The 17,642-nt window shown below is 30.3% G+C and overlaps 1 protein-coding gene across 1 annotated transcript in view; it reads right to left on the bottom strand.

Moving 5' to 3' along the window:
* Window positions 1–2,588: 2,588 nt before the first annotated feature.
* Window positions 2,589–17,642, bottom strand: part of LOC129960341 (aquaporin AQPAe.a-like) — a 29,913-nt gene continuing 14,859 nt past the window's right edge. The window contains exons 2-3 of the mRNA XM_056073716.1: window positions 5,747–5,827; window positions 2,589–2,968 (exon numbers count right to left, since the gene is read on the bottom strand). Of these exons, the coding sequence (XP_055929691.1) occupies window positions 2,810–2,968; window positions 5,747–5,827 (240 nt within the window). The 3' untranslated portion in view covers window positions 2,589–2,809. The remainder of the gene's footprint in view (window positions 2,969–5,746; window positions 5,828–17,642) is intronic.

Genomic DNA, 17,642 nt, shown 5'->3' with positions numbered 1-17,642 from the left:
CGTCATCATATCATGGTCAAGGCAGTCAGGTCCGAAATATCTTCGAAGCGAAACTTTAACTTAACTCCAGTAAAGCTGTATCTATGTATATAGCTGTAGCCTGCATTTCCGAAACGTAGCAATTTAATATTTAAAAAATTAATTTAATTAAAAAAAATTTCAGTTATTTATTTTTTATAAAAATTTCGAAGACTTCAGATTTTAGGAAGACCCGTTTGCATTTCTGGAAGGTTTTTGTGTGAAAATAACCAAATGAATGATGCAATAAGTTGCTTTTCTTTTGGGAATTGAAGCTGGCATATGACATTTATAGGCTTTAAAAATCTTCCTAAACACGCATATCACGAAGAGATGGTTCATGTTCTGAAAAACCTTCTATTACCTCGGAATATTTAGAATTATCAAGCAATAAGACTTCACTAATTTAAGTAAGAGAAATCTCACCTTAAAATGTGGGTTCAAATTTTTGAAAAGAGGACCCAGTTCTTGTATTCGCTTTGGGTGGCATTTCTAAAGTACTTCTTTGAAAAGCCTCCAATGGGATTAATTCTTCCATGTACATTAGAATAATTTATATATATGAATATATTTTACATTATTGCCTTTTATTTCAAAAGTAACATTGAAAATTTGTTTAAAATCTGGTGATAATTGTTCGATTTGGTTTAAAATCCGTATTTTTTTTAACTCTAATTTTAAAATTCTAGTACATTTTCCAATCTTAAATCTGTAGTTCACTTATGTGTTAGTTTTATTTGAATGAAACAAAAGTTTGATCTTTTGAAACGAAATTTGTCACAAAATGAAGGAGTTTTTCAAAATCGTCTCCCAGATGGAAATTACATGACAATTAATTTCATCTACACAATTCACAAGTGGACGTTGGAACAAGCAATACTGAGATTTATCTCTAGTCTTTGATGTCTGCGCATTTCACAGGAAATGTCGTCTTATGCCAAGGGAACAAGGTTTGAAACGTTGCCTTCACGGGAGAAATATTTATATTTGCTTAGCATTCAGATACTTGGTCTGAATAGATAGCTCTTCTCAGAATTGGATTTTTTTTTAAATGTAACAGAATGCAGTTGCTAGATGTTTCATAAGATTGAAGATTTCAAATAGATAAGTGCGGATATTTAATTCCATAACTCAACGCAGGTTTAAAAGTATTATATAGATTTAGTTTCATTTATGGTTTATTCACGATATTGTAGGTGTTTACAAATATATTAATGATTTAATATAAGTATTCAACTACACAGTTATCCATAAAATTAATAATATTATGCATAGCAATTTATTCTGTTTACATTTATTCGAAATTATTCGTAGAAATGTTTTCATTTTTGTTTGATTCTAGTTAAGTAAAGAAAAGAAAAAACTACTCATTATTTATATTCTTAAAAAAAACCGTCCGTTATTCAAATTAAAATTTATTTCTCATTTAAATTACGGAATAGGAGGGAAATGTAATTTTTTTCTGTAATTCTGCAAATTTTAGAGTTTTAGCTAAGTGCAATTCTTTAGTTTAATAATTTTTCAAAATAGGATAAGAACATTTGGTTTGGTGCTACAAAGTTCTGAAATCCGATAGTTATTTTATTGCCTACTGAGAGTCATAAATCAATACATCCGATTGCTTTGAGCTCAACTCTTCGTACTTCAAAATAGCCATGATATATATAGGAAGGTCAGCTTTACCTAACAGCTGATTTCCATGCCATTTATGGTAAGTATATAGTTCCAATTGAAAAAATGCTTTAAATGACTTGAAGAATAATATTTTGCGTTATTTCAGTCAATGGAAGTATTGCTGAAAAAAGTTGAAATCTAAATTTTTATATAGATATTTAGTCCTTAAAATAATTTTTGCACACTAACAATTTAAGGAAAAAAGTTCCACTCTTATGTTACTAAAACTAACTAAATTATGGTGCTTTGAATATCTTCGAATTTCAGAATTTTTAAACGATTTTTTACATCAGAGCCTCTGTCTTAAAAATGCTCTCAAGGATTCGTCTGAAAATTGACCAATTAACAACCACCACAATTCTGTTTGATTCGATAATCTTCCTAGAGGCAGCTGTTGAAATGTTATTAAAATATTCTAAAATAGTAATATTCAAAGCTTCATTACTCGGGTAGTTTTGGTCAAAGAAGAGTAAAACTTTTAATTTAACATTTTAGCATGTCAAAATTATTTTATGAAATATGACTAATAGAATTGAGGCACTATATAAAAATTTAGTCTTTGTAATTTTTTAGTAGTATATATATATCGACTATAATACCACAAAATTAAGTTTTTTATGGCATTTAGAGAATTTTTTTTTAAAAGGCATATACTGGAAGTATATGCCTTTCGCTAAGGTTTAGAAATTATACAATTTGAGTGGACACACATTACTCAGAACATGAAACAAGTTCTAATTTATTGCTATATTTTCTAAACAATTATCTTGAACATTTCTATCGAATTGTTTTTGATGAAGGATTGGTAGTGTGTAAATAATCTTAATAAAAGAAGGTGATTTTGTAAGTTCTAGTAAGTAATAAAGAAACATTTAAATGATAAATGATACAAAAATAATTCTATTTGTCTTTGTGTTTCACATATCATTTCTAATCCATTTTATAAATACTTCAAGAAAATAAAGAAAAATCAGTTAAGAAAAACATGATAATGTTTACACAAGAATAAATATGTAAAAAAGACACTTGAGTTCGATTCTTCTGATGTCATGATATTCATTTTATGAAAAATAGCTCATAAATTTTTTCATGGATAAAAACAAAGATAAATGCTTTCTTAAATGCATGTTGTTCGGTCTGTGATAATTTCTCTTTCTTTCATCCTGAGTAATTTCAACCGCTCAATACTTTGTGGCTCGGGCGGAGCGCAAGCAAAGACGTGTTGATACAGGAGACCAGCTGTTATACCTCCTAAGATAGGTCCGATCCAATAGACCTGGTTAAAAGAAAGGTTAAATACAAAAACCAATGAAAATGAAGTGTTGATTTGAAATTAAATTTCACACTTTATTTGTATCCAAAACAATGCACTTCTATTTAATAATTTTTATTTGCAAAGGTAGAATATTTTTTTCTTATTTAGGAAATTTCTCTATGTATAAGGAAGTGTGCATAATTTCCATAAGTAATGGGAAACGGTAAGATATAGATTATCTTTTAGGCATTTTGTACTTTCGTAAAATTAATCTTCACTGTTTTGGAATCTGATGATATTCTCAGGTTAATGTGTCTTCTTTATCTGATCACATAGAATTCAAAACGACTCTGCTTCATCCAAATTAGCCAAAAAACAGGAAGTTAATGCAACTAAATTCATTACAAAATGACGATAAAATGTAATTTTGTTTCAAAGCACACTGTCTTGTAAAATTTCCAAAGAAAGTTTCCCTAATTTCTGTTATCAGTTACTCGAATTTACATTTGAAAGGCACATTATATATTAATTTACTACAGATCACTTGGTCGATTTTTCCAGATTCAATAATATGTCGGAAAATTTGATTGTACAAGGGGTGTTCAAATGAAAAGGTACGAAACGACACTGTGAGTATAAATGAAGACTTTATTCAAAGTATACATCATAGGTCTGAGCACAACAGTCCCATTGATTAATGAGCCGAAGGATTCCTTGTTCCCAGAATTCCTGTGGTCGTGACGAGACCCAGTCCTTCACAGCGTCCTTGAGTTCGCCGTCCAAGGTCTGCTACTTGTTGAATTCCTCGAGCACAGAAGAACCATTAACTCTGATGTGTACTGTGAGACACTCCGAAGAATATGCAGGTCCATAGAGAACAAAAGATCGGGGCTACTCACGGAGGGTGTGGTTCTGCTCCATGATAACGCGTGTCCACACGTCTCCAGGGTCACATAAGCGGAACTGGCCAAGTTCAAGTGGCCAGCAGCTCGACCATCCGCCCTACAGCCCGGACATGTCGCCCTGCGATTTTCATGCGTTTGGTCCCTTGAAAAAAAATATGAAAGGGAAGCGCTTCAACTCGGACGGTGAACTCAAGGATGCTGCGAAGGACTGGGTCTCGTCACCGCCACAGGGATTCTGGGAACAAGGAATCCTTCGGCTCGTTACTCAATGGGATCATTGTATTCATTCCTATGATGTATGCTTTGAATAAAGTCTTCATTTATACCCACAGTGTCGTTTCGTACCTTTTTATTTAAATATCCCTTGTACATTCGGAATCTTCAGATACTCCAGTGACAAAAGGTTGTTAGACGTTAAAAGGAACAAAGGTTTTAGGAACACAAATGTTTAGAGAGTGACATTCATTAAAACTAGTACTTCTACAACTCGGAATATATTGATACTCAAAAAAAGTTTAAAATGTTGATGTGCGAGTAAGAATCCTAAATGATTATCTCTTAAGCTGTAGAATCAATGCAATTACGTAATCTAGAAGAAAATGTGCTGAGACATCATAATGTGCTGGACATTCACGATCTCTCCAAGCCACACGAAAGAACAAGTAGGCGAAATAGAAATGCACACGCCATTTGGAGTGGGCTCTCATTGAATGAAGGTGAATAGGAGGAAGCTTACTGTGTTCTCTATCTAAGCTGTTACCTAGGGAGTTGAAGAGTAGATGTGGTGAAATGATTATGAATGACCTTCCATTTAGGTCAGTAATTCAGGAACACCACGTCAGCTTCAATCAAAACCTTTCATAGCACTTTCCTTGCGACACCATTACTCATATTCACTCCCCCCCCCTCCCCAGCTTTTACCGAGCATCCATTTTAAAGAGACAGAGCGATGATATTTCTGACGGATTGAATTGTGTTCTACATCACTTCAATTCTGAACAGTTTCCCCAATGATGATCTGTTTTGGCCCAGAAAAGGCGGATTTGTTTAGCGTGATTGATCAGTCTTACTGATCGATACTTACTGATCAGACGATGGACGTAATTTGATTTCCTTCAACACGTCTTTGTTCATTTGCTACAGATTGTGCCAATCGCAGCGCTGTAAGACGTTTGATTTGTGCATTATGATGCCTCGGCACATTTTCTTCCAGATTACGTAATTGCATTGATTCTACATTCTCAAGGTGGAGTCTAGACGTCCAGGACCCGTTATTTGGCTTCCGCGTTCACCAAATCCAGTCCTCTGGACTATTTGTTCTTGATTATTTTAACGGTTCCGAGATATTTTAATATTAATGAAATAAAAAACTACATTTGCCATGCTTTTAAATGAACTAATTAAAAAAATGGTAGATCATGACCATTAGCATCTTTTAAATTTAACGGGACGTACGCGTTCAGGCTATCTTGAAAGAATAAAATGCGCATTTATGAAACGCTGACGAACATATTGGAGGGTATAATTCAGTAATCTCGTGTACATTCGACAATAGTTTTAACGATGTTGAAGAATGTTCACGACCGCCTCTCCCAACAACTTTTATAATAATTTCATTTACAGACATTTTAAATTATTAAATGCTGAAAATTATTTTTTTGTTGCTATTATTATACTTTTTGACGCCCTTGTGTGATGTTAGAATCAGTGTCCATACTTTCGTGATTTTCATCAGTGAAATTCTTTATATTATTACTATATTATTTTTGTTTCATGTGATTTTACCTGCTCCTTTTGAAACGTGTTTCCTCTGAGTTTATGAGTAGAATATCTTAATACCTTATTTTTTCAGGAATTTAAGAATTTTATAATGTCAGATTTCTTCTGCACTCACCCAGTGGTTTTCCCAAATTCCTGTCATTACAGCTGGACCAAAAGAGCGAGCGGTATTCATACTGGAACCTGTATAACGGATCTGCGATAAAGAAAGCATATATAAATATTTAAATTTCATTTTATTAAAATTGAAGAGTCAATCTAGAAACATATAGTATAAAACAGATTCAAGATTCCCTTCAACATTTTTAAAAATACATCTAGTTAGATGGAGTTAGTTGTAGGGGAGACCAGGGCTGGTTGACACCAATTTTGATTGCGAATTTTTTAAAAAAAATTGGTGATGATTAAACTGCTGATATGCGTTTCAACACATTCTTACATCCTTTAGCTAGTACAAAGCGTAGAAAATAACAGTTTGATTGAAAAATAAGAGAACAAAATTGAATTGAATGAAATAATTACACCAGTGTCAACTTGCTCCTGGGCCGGGGTTCATTGGTGCCATGCGCGGGGCAGGTTGACACTGTATTTTTCTTAATTATAGTGTAGGTACTTATCTAAAAAGGAAATAAAAATGTTTTTAAGTAGGAACTTTTATTGAACTAAAGTTTAAATAATTGAATTTATTAAAAATTGCACATTTTTTCCCCCGATCTTCCATTTTTGGGAACTCTTTTAGCTCAAAACTTTAAGCACAAAAAATTTTGAATTTTTTTTTTGTCTTCAATTAACAGTTTCACTAATAGAAAATTATTAACCACTGAATCTTTTTCTAAATTCAAATAATCCGAGTCCTCAAATCACAATTGATATCAAAATCGTCTTTATCATCGGGAGGCACTCATTCTTCTCGAATCTCAAAATGCAAGATTTGTCTTCTGAATTTCATTTCCTTCCTTTGATTTTTTTACCACTTTCCTATTTTTTAGTTTGCCTTCTTCATTTTTAGAGTGTAAGATTTTTGTCTTTGTTTCGTAGTTATTTTTTAATCTTTTTATCGCAATGGCTTCTTTTTCTGCCTGCAGTGCAAACTTTACGGGTGTAACTGTCAAAACAGCAGCCTTCCTCTTCCTTCGTCATTTTCTTATTCCTTGTCTTGTGCCAGCCTTTGGTAACAGCCACAATTCTTCCAACGATGAAACATGTATGTGGGATCAAAATTTCAGGATCTGGAGATGGTAACACCTGCAGTAGTTCAGGGCCATTTCTTTTATGCTTTGCTGCGGTATCAATGGACATCAGATTACAGCAAAAGCAATCCAAAAACGAAGAATCACTCTGAGATACATTAGATGTGGCTTGAGAACGACCCGTTACGCAACTGGGAAGAAATTCCGAATCGGGTTCATTGTACTTATTCCAGCAGCTGCAAAACCGGCTGTTATATTGCCTTCGGTGGTAGCCAGTGGGAGAGCAGTCGCTACAATACTTGGGGTACCGTAAATCGTCATTATTTTTCCAGGATCGTTTCGGTTCTATGTCACTTGCGCTCGATAAATTTCCCCTTTTCCGCTCAAGTGTCAAGAAAGACTTCCACATTATAAACTTTATCTTTGCATGTAAGATTTGGCGATTTTACAATGTACGCCAAATGGTAATCAACTCACTATGAATGAGAAAGATACTCCTTGTCTCTGATAACGAAACGAAACTTCCTTGAGAAAAATGCTGATGACCCTTACCACGTTTCAAACGAGTGTTGAATATAATAAATATAAAGTGTGAGAAATTTGCTTTAAAAATGTATTTATTAAAAGGAATACGTTTATAATTTTCCCACACGGAAGACATTTATAAAAATTATAATTCTGATGTGCATAATACAAATTTAATCTAATAAAATGAATTATAAATTTTACTTTTATGAGGATTTAATCTTTATATCTCTTACGTTTTAACTTTATTTAACAAAATGAAAAAAAAAAAAATACATAGAAAGGGCTTTAAATTCAAATTTAAATGGATATCAATAATGTATAGTTCTTTCTATATGTATGTATGCTTTTATGTATATATATTCCACAAGCTGATACTTGAAATGAACTAATGTATTGTTTACGTTAAAGCTGTTAATATATATTTATATATATTGCAAAATAATAAGCTTTTTGGCTGACTAAAATAAATTATAGAAATCATATTAATAATTTTAAAAACAGCTGCTGGTTAATTCTCAGTAGGAAAAAAAAAAAAGCATATTTTCAATCAGAAAATCTTGATAACTACTGAAATTCCTTCAAATCTGAAATATATTACTTCATTTTCTAGCTTATTTACTGTCAGATTTTACTATACATAATCCAATGTACTGGAAACCACATTTAAATGCAACATCTAAATGGCTACATAAAAAAATAATATGAAAATAATAAAAAGGCGTTAGAAATTTTTTAAAAAATGAATATAATTTCTAAATAATTCTTTTTCAATATTTCACAATATGCATTATATGGTCACTTACATTTAACAAACAAAAAGAATAAACTAACTACAAACATTTCTGTCTCTGACATTCAGCATAGTGAAGACTGTTCCGCATTTCTGAAAGCTTATTCGCAATTTTTGTTCATTTGCATATAACTAAAATTAAAAAAATAAGTTTTGAGAGATTCAATTAAATAACTTAGTAGGAATGTTACTTTTTTCAAAATAGAAATTATGATTACTCCTATATAACCATGAATTGAAGAAAAATAGTTGTAAAATATATTGTTACACAAATGCTAATACACATTAAAAAGCATTTTTTAAAAGTTTTATGAAAGTAGTAACCAATTTAATTTTATAATTCAGATTTATGGTTGCTAAATTTACTTACTTCTTCTTGTTCGCTTACTCACAAAAGCATATCTAACTTCAAATTCTATTGGACGTAACATTTACTACTGTTCTAAAAACCTTATAACTACTCCTCTTTTTATGCAATGCATCTCTTTTAATTTTCTGTAATCTCAACAAAAATGGGAACTTGAAAAACGAAAATGTTTAAATTTCAACTAATACAAAAACTTTCTCATTCAGCATTGTTTATGCGCATTACAGATAACAGTCTTATCTAATATTAATTAATTTCACTAACATTGATCTTTATAAAAACAATAATTTACTGCATTAAGGAGTAACAGGATTTAAAAATGGATACACTTTCTAAAAATTACAACGCTATAACTTCCGAAAAATTACAGCACAAAATTGATTTTTGCATTAAGATAAAACTCAAAAAATTTTCTTTTTAATGATATCAATGCTTTAATCTACAAATTAAGTTTCGATGTTTAACAAGCTTTTAAAGAAATATTTTAACTATATTTTTCAACAATGTATTTCGCACAAAATAAAAATAAAATTTAATCTGCAAGAGCACGTCAATGGGAAAAAATTAGCTTTTATAAACCTGTTGCCATCACATTGACAGAAGTTCAAATTTAAAAAAAATAAATCAACTATTATTGTAAATTAAATATATAAAAGTGTAAATTTCAGCAAGTGTCTGTGTGAAGCGAAAAAATTTGAAATATATTTTCTAAAAATTAAATGGAGGAAAAGATTTCTATGACATTTTACAATATCTATAGTATTAATTAAATCAAATAATTAAATTTAAGGCAAACATGGTTTAATATATCTATTGGATAATCACTGTAATCAGCGCCCATCAGTTAATTTTAATCAGGGGCACGCATCTACTAACAAAATGGTCTAAATGAGCTAAACAATTACATTTTATATTACTTGAGTCAATAAATGCTCCGATCAATTAAGAATTTAAAATTTTTACATAGGTCCTTTACATTACCCTTTGTAATCCTTTTACATGTTTACCCTTTTACATTAACCTTTGAATCTTATTTAACAAATTTTTTTGGGACATCAATATTTCAATACTTAGAACTTCGATCTCTCCTCTCAGGAACCATTCAAGGCAATGCATCATTTTGGCGTTTTATTTAATTATTTTAATGAATTTTGACTGGTAAAAATACTTACGAGTGGTAAAAATATGTAGATTAATTATCTGGGAAAATTCATATATATTAATTTTTCGGAACAATGAACAAGTTCTCTTATTCGGCAAGTATTTATGCATTTAATTACTTTTCGGAGCGCTAAGGGTTAAATAAAAATCTTTGAACTTCAATCAACTAAATCATTCATTAAAACTAAATAATTTATGAAATTTATAGAAGAGTGATATTCAAATTTCATAAATTATTTAGTACTATTTAGTACTTTTAAATGGACTATGAAGTTTTCTAAAATCGCCAATTTTTATAGAAAATTGGCGATTTTAGAAAACTTCATAATCCGTTTCAAAGTAGATACGCCAATCTTTTACCAGGATATCTCAACAATGATTGGCTTATGATTATGAAAATATTGATTGTTCTAATATTGATATGTAAAAACTGACAGATTTGATCGCAGAAGATGGAAAGTTTATTTATTGAACTTGAGTTAAGAGTTGAAGTGTCAATATTTCGCAGAATATGACTCCTTAGGACAAAAGGTCTGTGTAAAATTTAAACTTCATAATTTTTTCATAAGAACATTTATTGACTGAAGTCAAATAAAATATTTTCATTTGCATCATTTAAATGTTTTGAAAGTAAAAATAAAAACTGAATTTTACGATGAATTAGAGAAATTTTTGTTGAGTAATTCTTTAAGATATTGTATGAATTACAAAAATTATTCAGCATTGCATATACAACTTCAATGCTGAGCGACTCTACATTCAATTTTCATATTCAAAAAAAGATGTGCTTGTTTTCAGTAAAAAATGTTTTTATATTAATTGCAGTTTAACATTTCCACTCTAATTTAATGTGCACATTTTATGAACTCTGACAGAAATTAGTAAGTAATACAATGAACAGAACTGTTTAAGGCCTACTTAGTAGTATGACTGAATTATATAACTATCAAACTCTGAAACTTTGATAGCTAAATATTTTGCAATCACCAAAGGCGGCTAGTTTCTTAATAAAGATATTGCTAAGTGAAATACATACACATACATTTTTTCCCCATTTATGAGTATAGATAATAGCGATTTTCAAGAAAATTCATTTAGAAATATGAGATTGTTTAAATATTAGTTAATAAAGCAGATATAAATTATCTTAACAAATAAAGCAGAATAAATAAAGTTAATAAAGCAGAAATAAATGCATTTAATTCCGCTATTTATTTTTCTGATAAAAACAGCCTTACTTTTCTATTAATAATAGAATTAATTATCATTTATTGCAAGATATATGAATAAGATAAATGTATGTACAAGATCTCATAAATACAAGATCAAATAAAATTTTTACAAAAATTATCACCATTCCATTATCACCAATTTGCCCGACCGGAAATGCAGCTATGGAAGACTAAAAACCGTCACCCGCGCCAAGTTTTCTTGCCAAAGGTCCAAATCCCAGTAAACCTACGATGCAACAGGGGTAGGGAATAATTTATCGAGCGCAAATGTTCCATTCCCCTCTGAAATTAGTACGTGGGAAAATAAAAAAAGGAGGGATCTTGTTTTTTATAGCAGATATAGCAACAGCCAAAATGACAAGACTTCCTTTTTCAGCAGAAGTCATTTTGCTAATCGGTTTAAATTCCCGCCGAGCTACCATTTGGTTGAGTTTTTGAATAGTTGAGATCCCTGTCTTATCCATATTCCATATATCTGCAGGTCCAAAACTGTATTTGTCGTAAGACTGCATCAAAAGTTTAAAAAATGCCGCAACGTTTGTTTTATTAAATGAGGTAGCCCGACTGAGACCCGTTGCTTCAGGTATTCTAAAGGATAAGGAAGAGTTTCTTTTTAAAAATAAACTCAACCAATCCTCGTTTGCTTATTGATTTTCCTCCCATGAATTAGGCACTTTCAGTTTTAATGAAATAGCAAATTTGTAAGCAAATTTGCGTATTTCTTTCAAACCGAGACCAAAATAAACATCTGATGCTTGTTTTACATATTCTGCAATATCTGCTATTCCCTGACAGCTGAAAAATTTTCGTGTTGGCAGGTAGTTGAAAGTCAAAGTATAGGCATCCCCGGCTTTTGAAGCTTTTAGGGAACGCAAAGGTGCTCCATATTTTTCAGCAGCCTTTGAATATGACGAGTATTTATGAAATTGCTTTTACTGCTTCAACAGTGACGTCCCCGGTAGTTGAAGCTCGGTTTGTCGTCCTCTTTCTGTTTCTAGTCATGGCTTTGAAAAAAAATATTAGACTAAATCGGCGACTTAATTCAAAATACAAGGCCAACCTACCCGTTTAGCTTAGTGCCAACATACCCCCTCATGCCATTTTATTAATTCCATTTTTTCAGCAATCTTAAACTGATTAAAGGACGTATTGTCACGAATATATTCATGAACGTCAAAATATTAAATGTAACACGTAATAATCTTCATTGCTAATATTTTCTACTCTAGAAGAAGATCAAGTGACTGTTAAGTACTTACTTCTCATATACTATATATATATAAACAAACAATTTGACCTCTAACGTCTGTAGATCCATATGGAACCTATTAAAAATTTCTGAACGCATGAAGTCATACTTCCTTCCAACTCTGTTCTACTGCCATCTACTGGCTTTTAACTCTGCTATTAGCCGACTGCTATCTTGCCCCTGATGCCAAAGAGCCCCAGCGTCCCCTACTGTATAGACTGATTTAGAATTTATATTTAAAACTTTATAGGCTGGTAGTTTATACTATAGCGGTAAGTTTTCAAGTAAAGTTTTAAATGAAATTATTGCAGATGTTTATTTACAGTAATTTTTTACGAAAGTCTGTCTACCAAATAGCAGCCAATTGACATTTCTCGTGAACCTGCAGCCGCATTGAATATTCGAGCGATGGACACTTCCAAGTATGTGGATGCAGTTTTGAAAGGAACCTAAAAATAACTATTTGTCTCCTTATAGCATAACTGAAAATTTGGTTTTCATATCTGTGGTTCTTGTATTTCTGACTTAACAGGTCGCTTAGTCCGTACATATAACAAAAAAGGAGAGAGAGAGATTATTGTGCAAACTACTACCTCTTCACATATTGCTTATGAATTTTAAATTGCCTTGCATTTGTTTTTACTGTAACTAGAAGAGATGCAACATGAAGAAATATTGACTAATTTGTGGTCGAATTATATTTTTTTGTGTTGAATTTGGAAGAATGTCAAATAAATGCTACAAAATAATTATAACTTTTTTGTTATTTACGAAATGCTTAGGTAATCAGAAACATTCGCAACGTAACTGCTGTAACGCTCGAAACGTATAGCATTTGTTTCGCGTTTTATATAGAATGCTTCCTAAAATACTTTAGTAAAAATTATTGATGTGAATTAGGTTGATATTTGTAATTATTGTCATATGAAATATGCAGAAAAGTACATAGAATAACTAATTTCTTTCTTTTAGTATTAGACCTGAAACTTTGTAATGATTAATTTCCAAATATCACAGAATATTATTTCACGATCCTTGAGAGTTTCAGTTTTTATTGATTAAGCAATGAATTATTATGATTTACACATTCTCACTTTTCATCGATGGAAAGTTTTCATTTCCAACATTTTCTTTCTCCAGCATTGTAACATAAACTTCAGCCCTAGTCTATAGACACAAAAAACTGTAACTCTCTACGTTAATATTCTAAATATAGGAAAATAATTGACTGAAAGTTTGGCCATAAGCAAAGTAAGGTTTTGTCCTTAAAAATCTAAAATCATATTTCCGTATACGAACAAAATTTTTTTTTACTACTTTTAAATATTTGGATGAGTATAATGAACAAAGTTTGAAGAATCAAATGGAAAAAATTCACGAGATATCCAGTCTTATGTCAAAAACAATTGCTCATGTCCTCTAAACATGGAACTAAATGTTGCTCACACGTTTGTCGTTCATATTTTATATTCATCGTCATTAACATAATAAGTCTTATGCAATGTCTACATTTTATGCACTGTTTCTAAAAACAGACTTTACTATTTAGCATTTGGTTGTCATAATGCAAAAAAAGTCGAAATAAAAATAAAACGAGGATTGTAACATGAAAACATTTTTTCATAGACCGTTTTAAATCTGAGTTATAAAAAGAACGATCTATGAAAACTTGAGGAGGAAGTTTTTTAATCTATATTTCGTTGAGGATTAGTCCTTTTAGATGTCACACTAGTTAGTGCATACTTATTAACTAAATTATAAAGAATAAAAATTGATCTAACAAAGGATTTCAATAAAATTAATTATTCTGTGCAAATAATGGTGAAGTTTTACGGTAAAGATTTTTTTTGAGTAGATGCAAGATGTTTAATGCAACTGATATTCCCATTCTAACCAAAAACAAACTTGAAGTCGATTTTGAGTAGTAAAATATTTTATATAAAAGAATTATTTGAATTAAAATATGATATATATATATATATATATATATATATATATATATATATATATATATATATATATATATATATATATATATATATATTTAAATATATATATATATATATATATATATATATATATTAAAAATGTATTTATTTATGAATGCATCAGCATTTCATTGAGTATTTATATAATACATATTTTTTTATTTTTTGGCATTATACTCTATATGCTCGTTAGAAACTGATTTATATCTGATCACTATAATCTTTATTATTTTAGAAGTACTTCAGAAGAAATTTTGCTCAAATACTAAAGCAAGAGGTGGGTTTCGTAATAATTAATTAATTAGTTATTTTTTTTACGAATAAAAGATATGAAAATGTTTTAACTCCAAGCAAGGATGGGTATATCAACTGTTACATAATAAAGAGAGAAAACATCATTCTAGTTGAGACGAGACTTATTCTAACAAATTTAACGAGTACGAATTAGTATGAAAAAAAAATAATGAACAGTTTGACAAAGTTTAAGAAGTAAGGGATTACGCTAAAATATTTCATTAAAGCAAATTTCTATTGAAAAAAACAAAAACAAAATATATTTCTTAAACTTTTTTTAATTCTTTTTATTTATTTTACCAATAGTAGTTGCGAAATATGATAAAACGATTCGAACCTGCGTTGCGTTTATAACTTCATCATGGATCGACTCCCTTATTGCAGTTTAATACGGAAATTATTTATTTAATCTCATTCAAACTATGAAAAGAGCGTCAGAGTTTTCTGCTCTAGATCTTAGAACATTTTTGACGTCCCCATTCTATGAGGCGCTAAAATAGGAATCTATAAAATAGTCTATATAGATTTAGACAATTATATCTATATTTATCAATAACCCATGTCAATAATCTATATATTTATCAATAATCTATATACAGGGTGTCTCAAAAACCTTGACCGCGGCTTTTATTCCTTAAATATTGATCATAGACATATACTGTAAATTACAAAGTTGCGTAAAAAAAGGTGCAAAATGTTATGAAATCTATTAAAATTTTTACGGGATTAAATTTAAAAAAATACAAACTTTAAATTTTTATTCGGACCCCGTACAAAAAAATTCCCAGTAAGTAAAATGTGTTTCGTTCTCTAATAAGGTCATGTAAAAAATTTCAGCAATTTATCACAAAAACTCTCAAAGATATGAAACTACATAAATGCTGAATTAAACCACTTTTCGATGCCTGGATAATGAGTTCGCAGAGAGGAAAAATCCTGTCGGATGTTCGTGTTTTAAGGGCCGTACACAAATTAACAAAGAAAGTCATGATTGAATAAATAAATAATAATTTTGCTATTTATTGGTTCAAAAGTATTAAAAATTTGTAGAAATAATAACTTAAAGGAAAGATTACATAAAGGAAAGATTACACAAGGAAAGATTACATAAGTTTTTTTTTACAAGTTCAATGACTGTGCTATTTTTAAGTTATATTCTGTAATTCATGATATAAAATTTTAAAGTATTTTTCAGGAAGCATATATTTTAAAATTTGTATTTAAAACTAAAGATATAAAGCATATTTTATTTCCTTATGATGCATTCCTGTGTTGCGTCATCTACACTGAAGCTGTAAATATTTGCATTTTAATTTGTGATTGACCCTTCACCAACTTTGTTTTAACATATCTTTGAGAGTTTTTATGATAAAATTCTGAAATTATGTACATGACCTTATTAGAGGATGGGGCACATTTTACTCATTGGGAATTTTTTTGTACGGAATCTGTATAAAAATTTAAATTTTGTATTTTTTAAAACTTTAATCCCCTGAAAATTTTAATCGATTTCATAACATTTTGCACTTTTTTTACGCAACTTTGTAATTTATAGTATATGTCTGTGATCAATATTTAAGGAATAAAAGTCGCGGTCAAGGTTTTTGAGACACCCTGCATATATCAGTAATCTATATTTATCAATGTTATTGATAAATCCTTTATTTCCTGAAGATTTCTTAAGGGATGAAAGAAAAAAAAAGCAATAATCTTCTAATCACATCCTATAAACTTAGTTTAGTGGGCGTTCTGAAAAATACCACTTAGCGTCAAATGTTTTCTCGATTGTAGCTTTGGAATGCACCTAAAAATCAGTTGCCGCGTGTAGAAATTATGCTTAAATAGGGGAATACGGTGCTTGAGAGTAAAATCTGTGCATATTTCTCTAATCACAGGGCAATTCAAAAATTGGCAATCTTTCAATATCTGTTTGTCTATTTTTTAATAAATTCGCAATAATATTCTTGCGATGTTGTTAAAATATAACATTTCACTTGTTATAAAACAGTTAATCAAAAAAAAGAAAATTAATTCCAGAGAGAAACCAGGTCTTCGGTGTGACACCTGGGTTTCGATTTGTGTCCCATTTTAAAGTAATACGAAGGCAATTTTGAGTTGCATCTAGTAATTTTGAACCGTGGCTAGAAGAGGAGAACGATATCTGAGCCACCAGCCTATCTTCAAACTCCTGCGCTGTACTTGTAGGAAGATATTTGGCTTTGACGTATTTAACGGGCACCAAATTCATTTATATGTCGATCTTTCAATGTTACTTGGAGCCTTGCGACCCTGAAACCCAGACCTGGGAATGGAGCATGTTAGACAGACATTAAAACTTTCTAATTGAAAAATATTAAAACGTAAAAGAATTTGAAATTTTGCTCTGAATATTAACATTTCACGATAACAGAAGGCATTTTTCGGATAGTTTTTACAACACCTCTTTTCTGAAACGTTTTTAACAAGAGATGAAAAATTCACATATTATGATATTTCATGAGATGTTCCTTCCTACAATGAGCAAGAATAACTTTAATTACATCCTTATTATACTTCCATTTCTCTTTGTCATCTGAAGTAGTCATTTCAAACAAAGAAATAAAAACCGTTTTCTGCTCATTCGGATCTCACATTATGAAATAGAATTCATTACATGGTAGGAAAAAAATGTAGTAACATTTATAGTTAACCTTCTTATTTTAAGTAACTTAATGAATTTATAAAGGGATCCATTTGTTTTGGTGGGAATATTTCTGCATTGAATAGTTAGTCCAATATCTTATAATTTCTTTAATTCATTATCCAACAATAAAACTTTGGATTTGCTATATATATATAATATATTCATGGGAGTTAGGTTTTCCTATTCTTTTGAATATTTTGGTCAAAGAAAGTTATTTATAAACAAGAACTGTGAAATTGCAGCATTCTCAGCTTTTTTTCAGTTTATCAATTAATTAATTTAATCATTAACTTAATTCAGTCCCTGTTTTAATTTTCCCCAATCCATTATCAATAACTTAACGCAGCTATTAACACTCACTTTGACACACTCTTTAGAGAGGGAAATATCTATAGACGTACCTTTGGGAAATTTGAACACTAGACGCATATTTTCTGCAGAAATTGGAAGAGATCCCCTTCATAACAAAGTGCCCTTTTTCAGGGCTGAGCACGAGAAGCAGTATGCACGAATTTTTAACCCACTACAC

Source organism: Argiope bruennichi, chromosome X2 (genome assembly GCF_947563725.1).
Source record: "Argiope bruennichi chromosome X2, qqArgBrue1.1, whole genome shotgun sequence".
NCBI classification, from domain to species: domain Eukaryota; kingdom Metazoa; phylum Arthropoda; class Arachnida; order Araneae; family Araneidae; genus Argiope; species Argiope bruennichi.
This window is presented reverse-complemented; position numbering and strand designations above follow the sequence as displayed.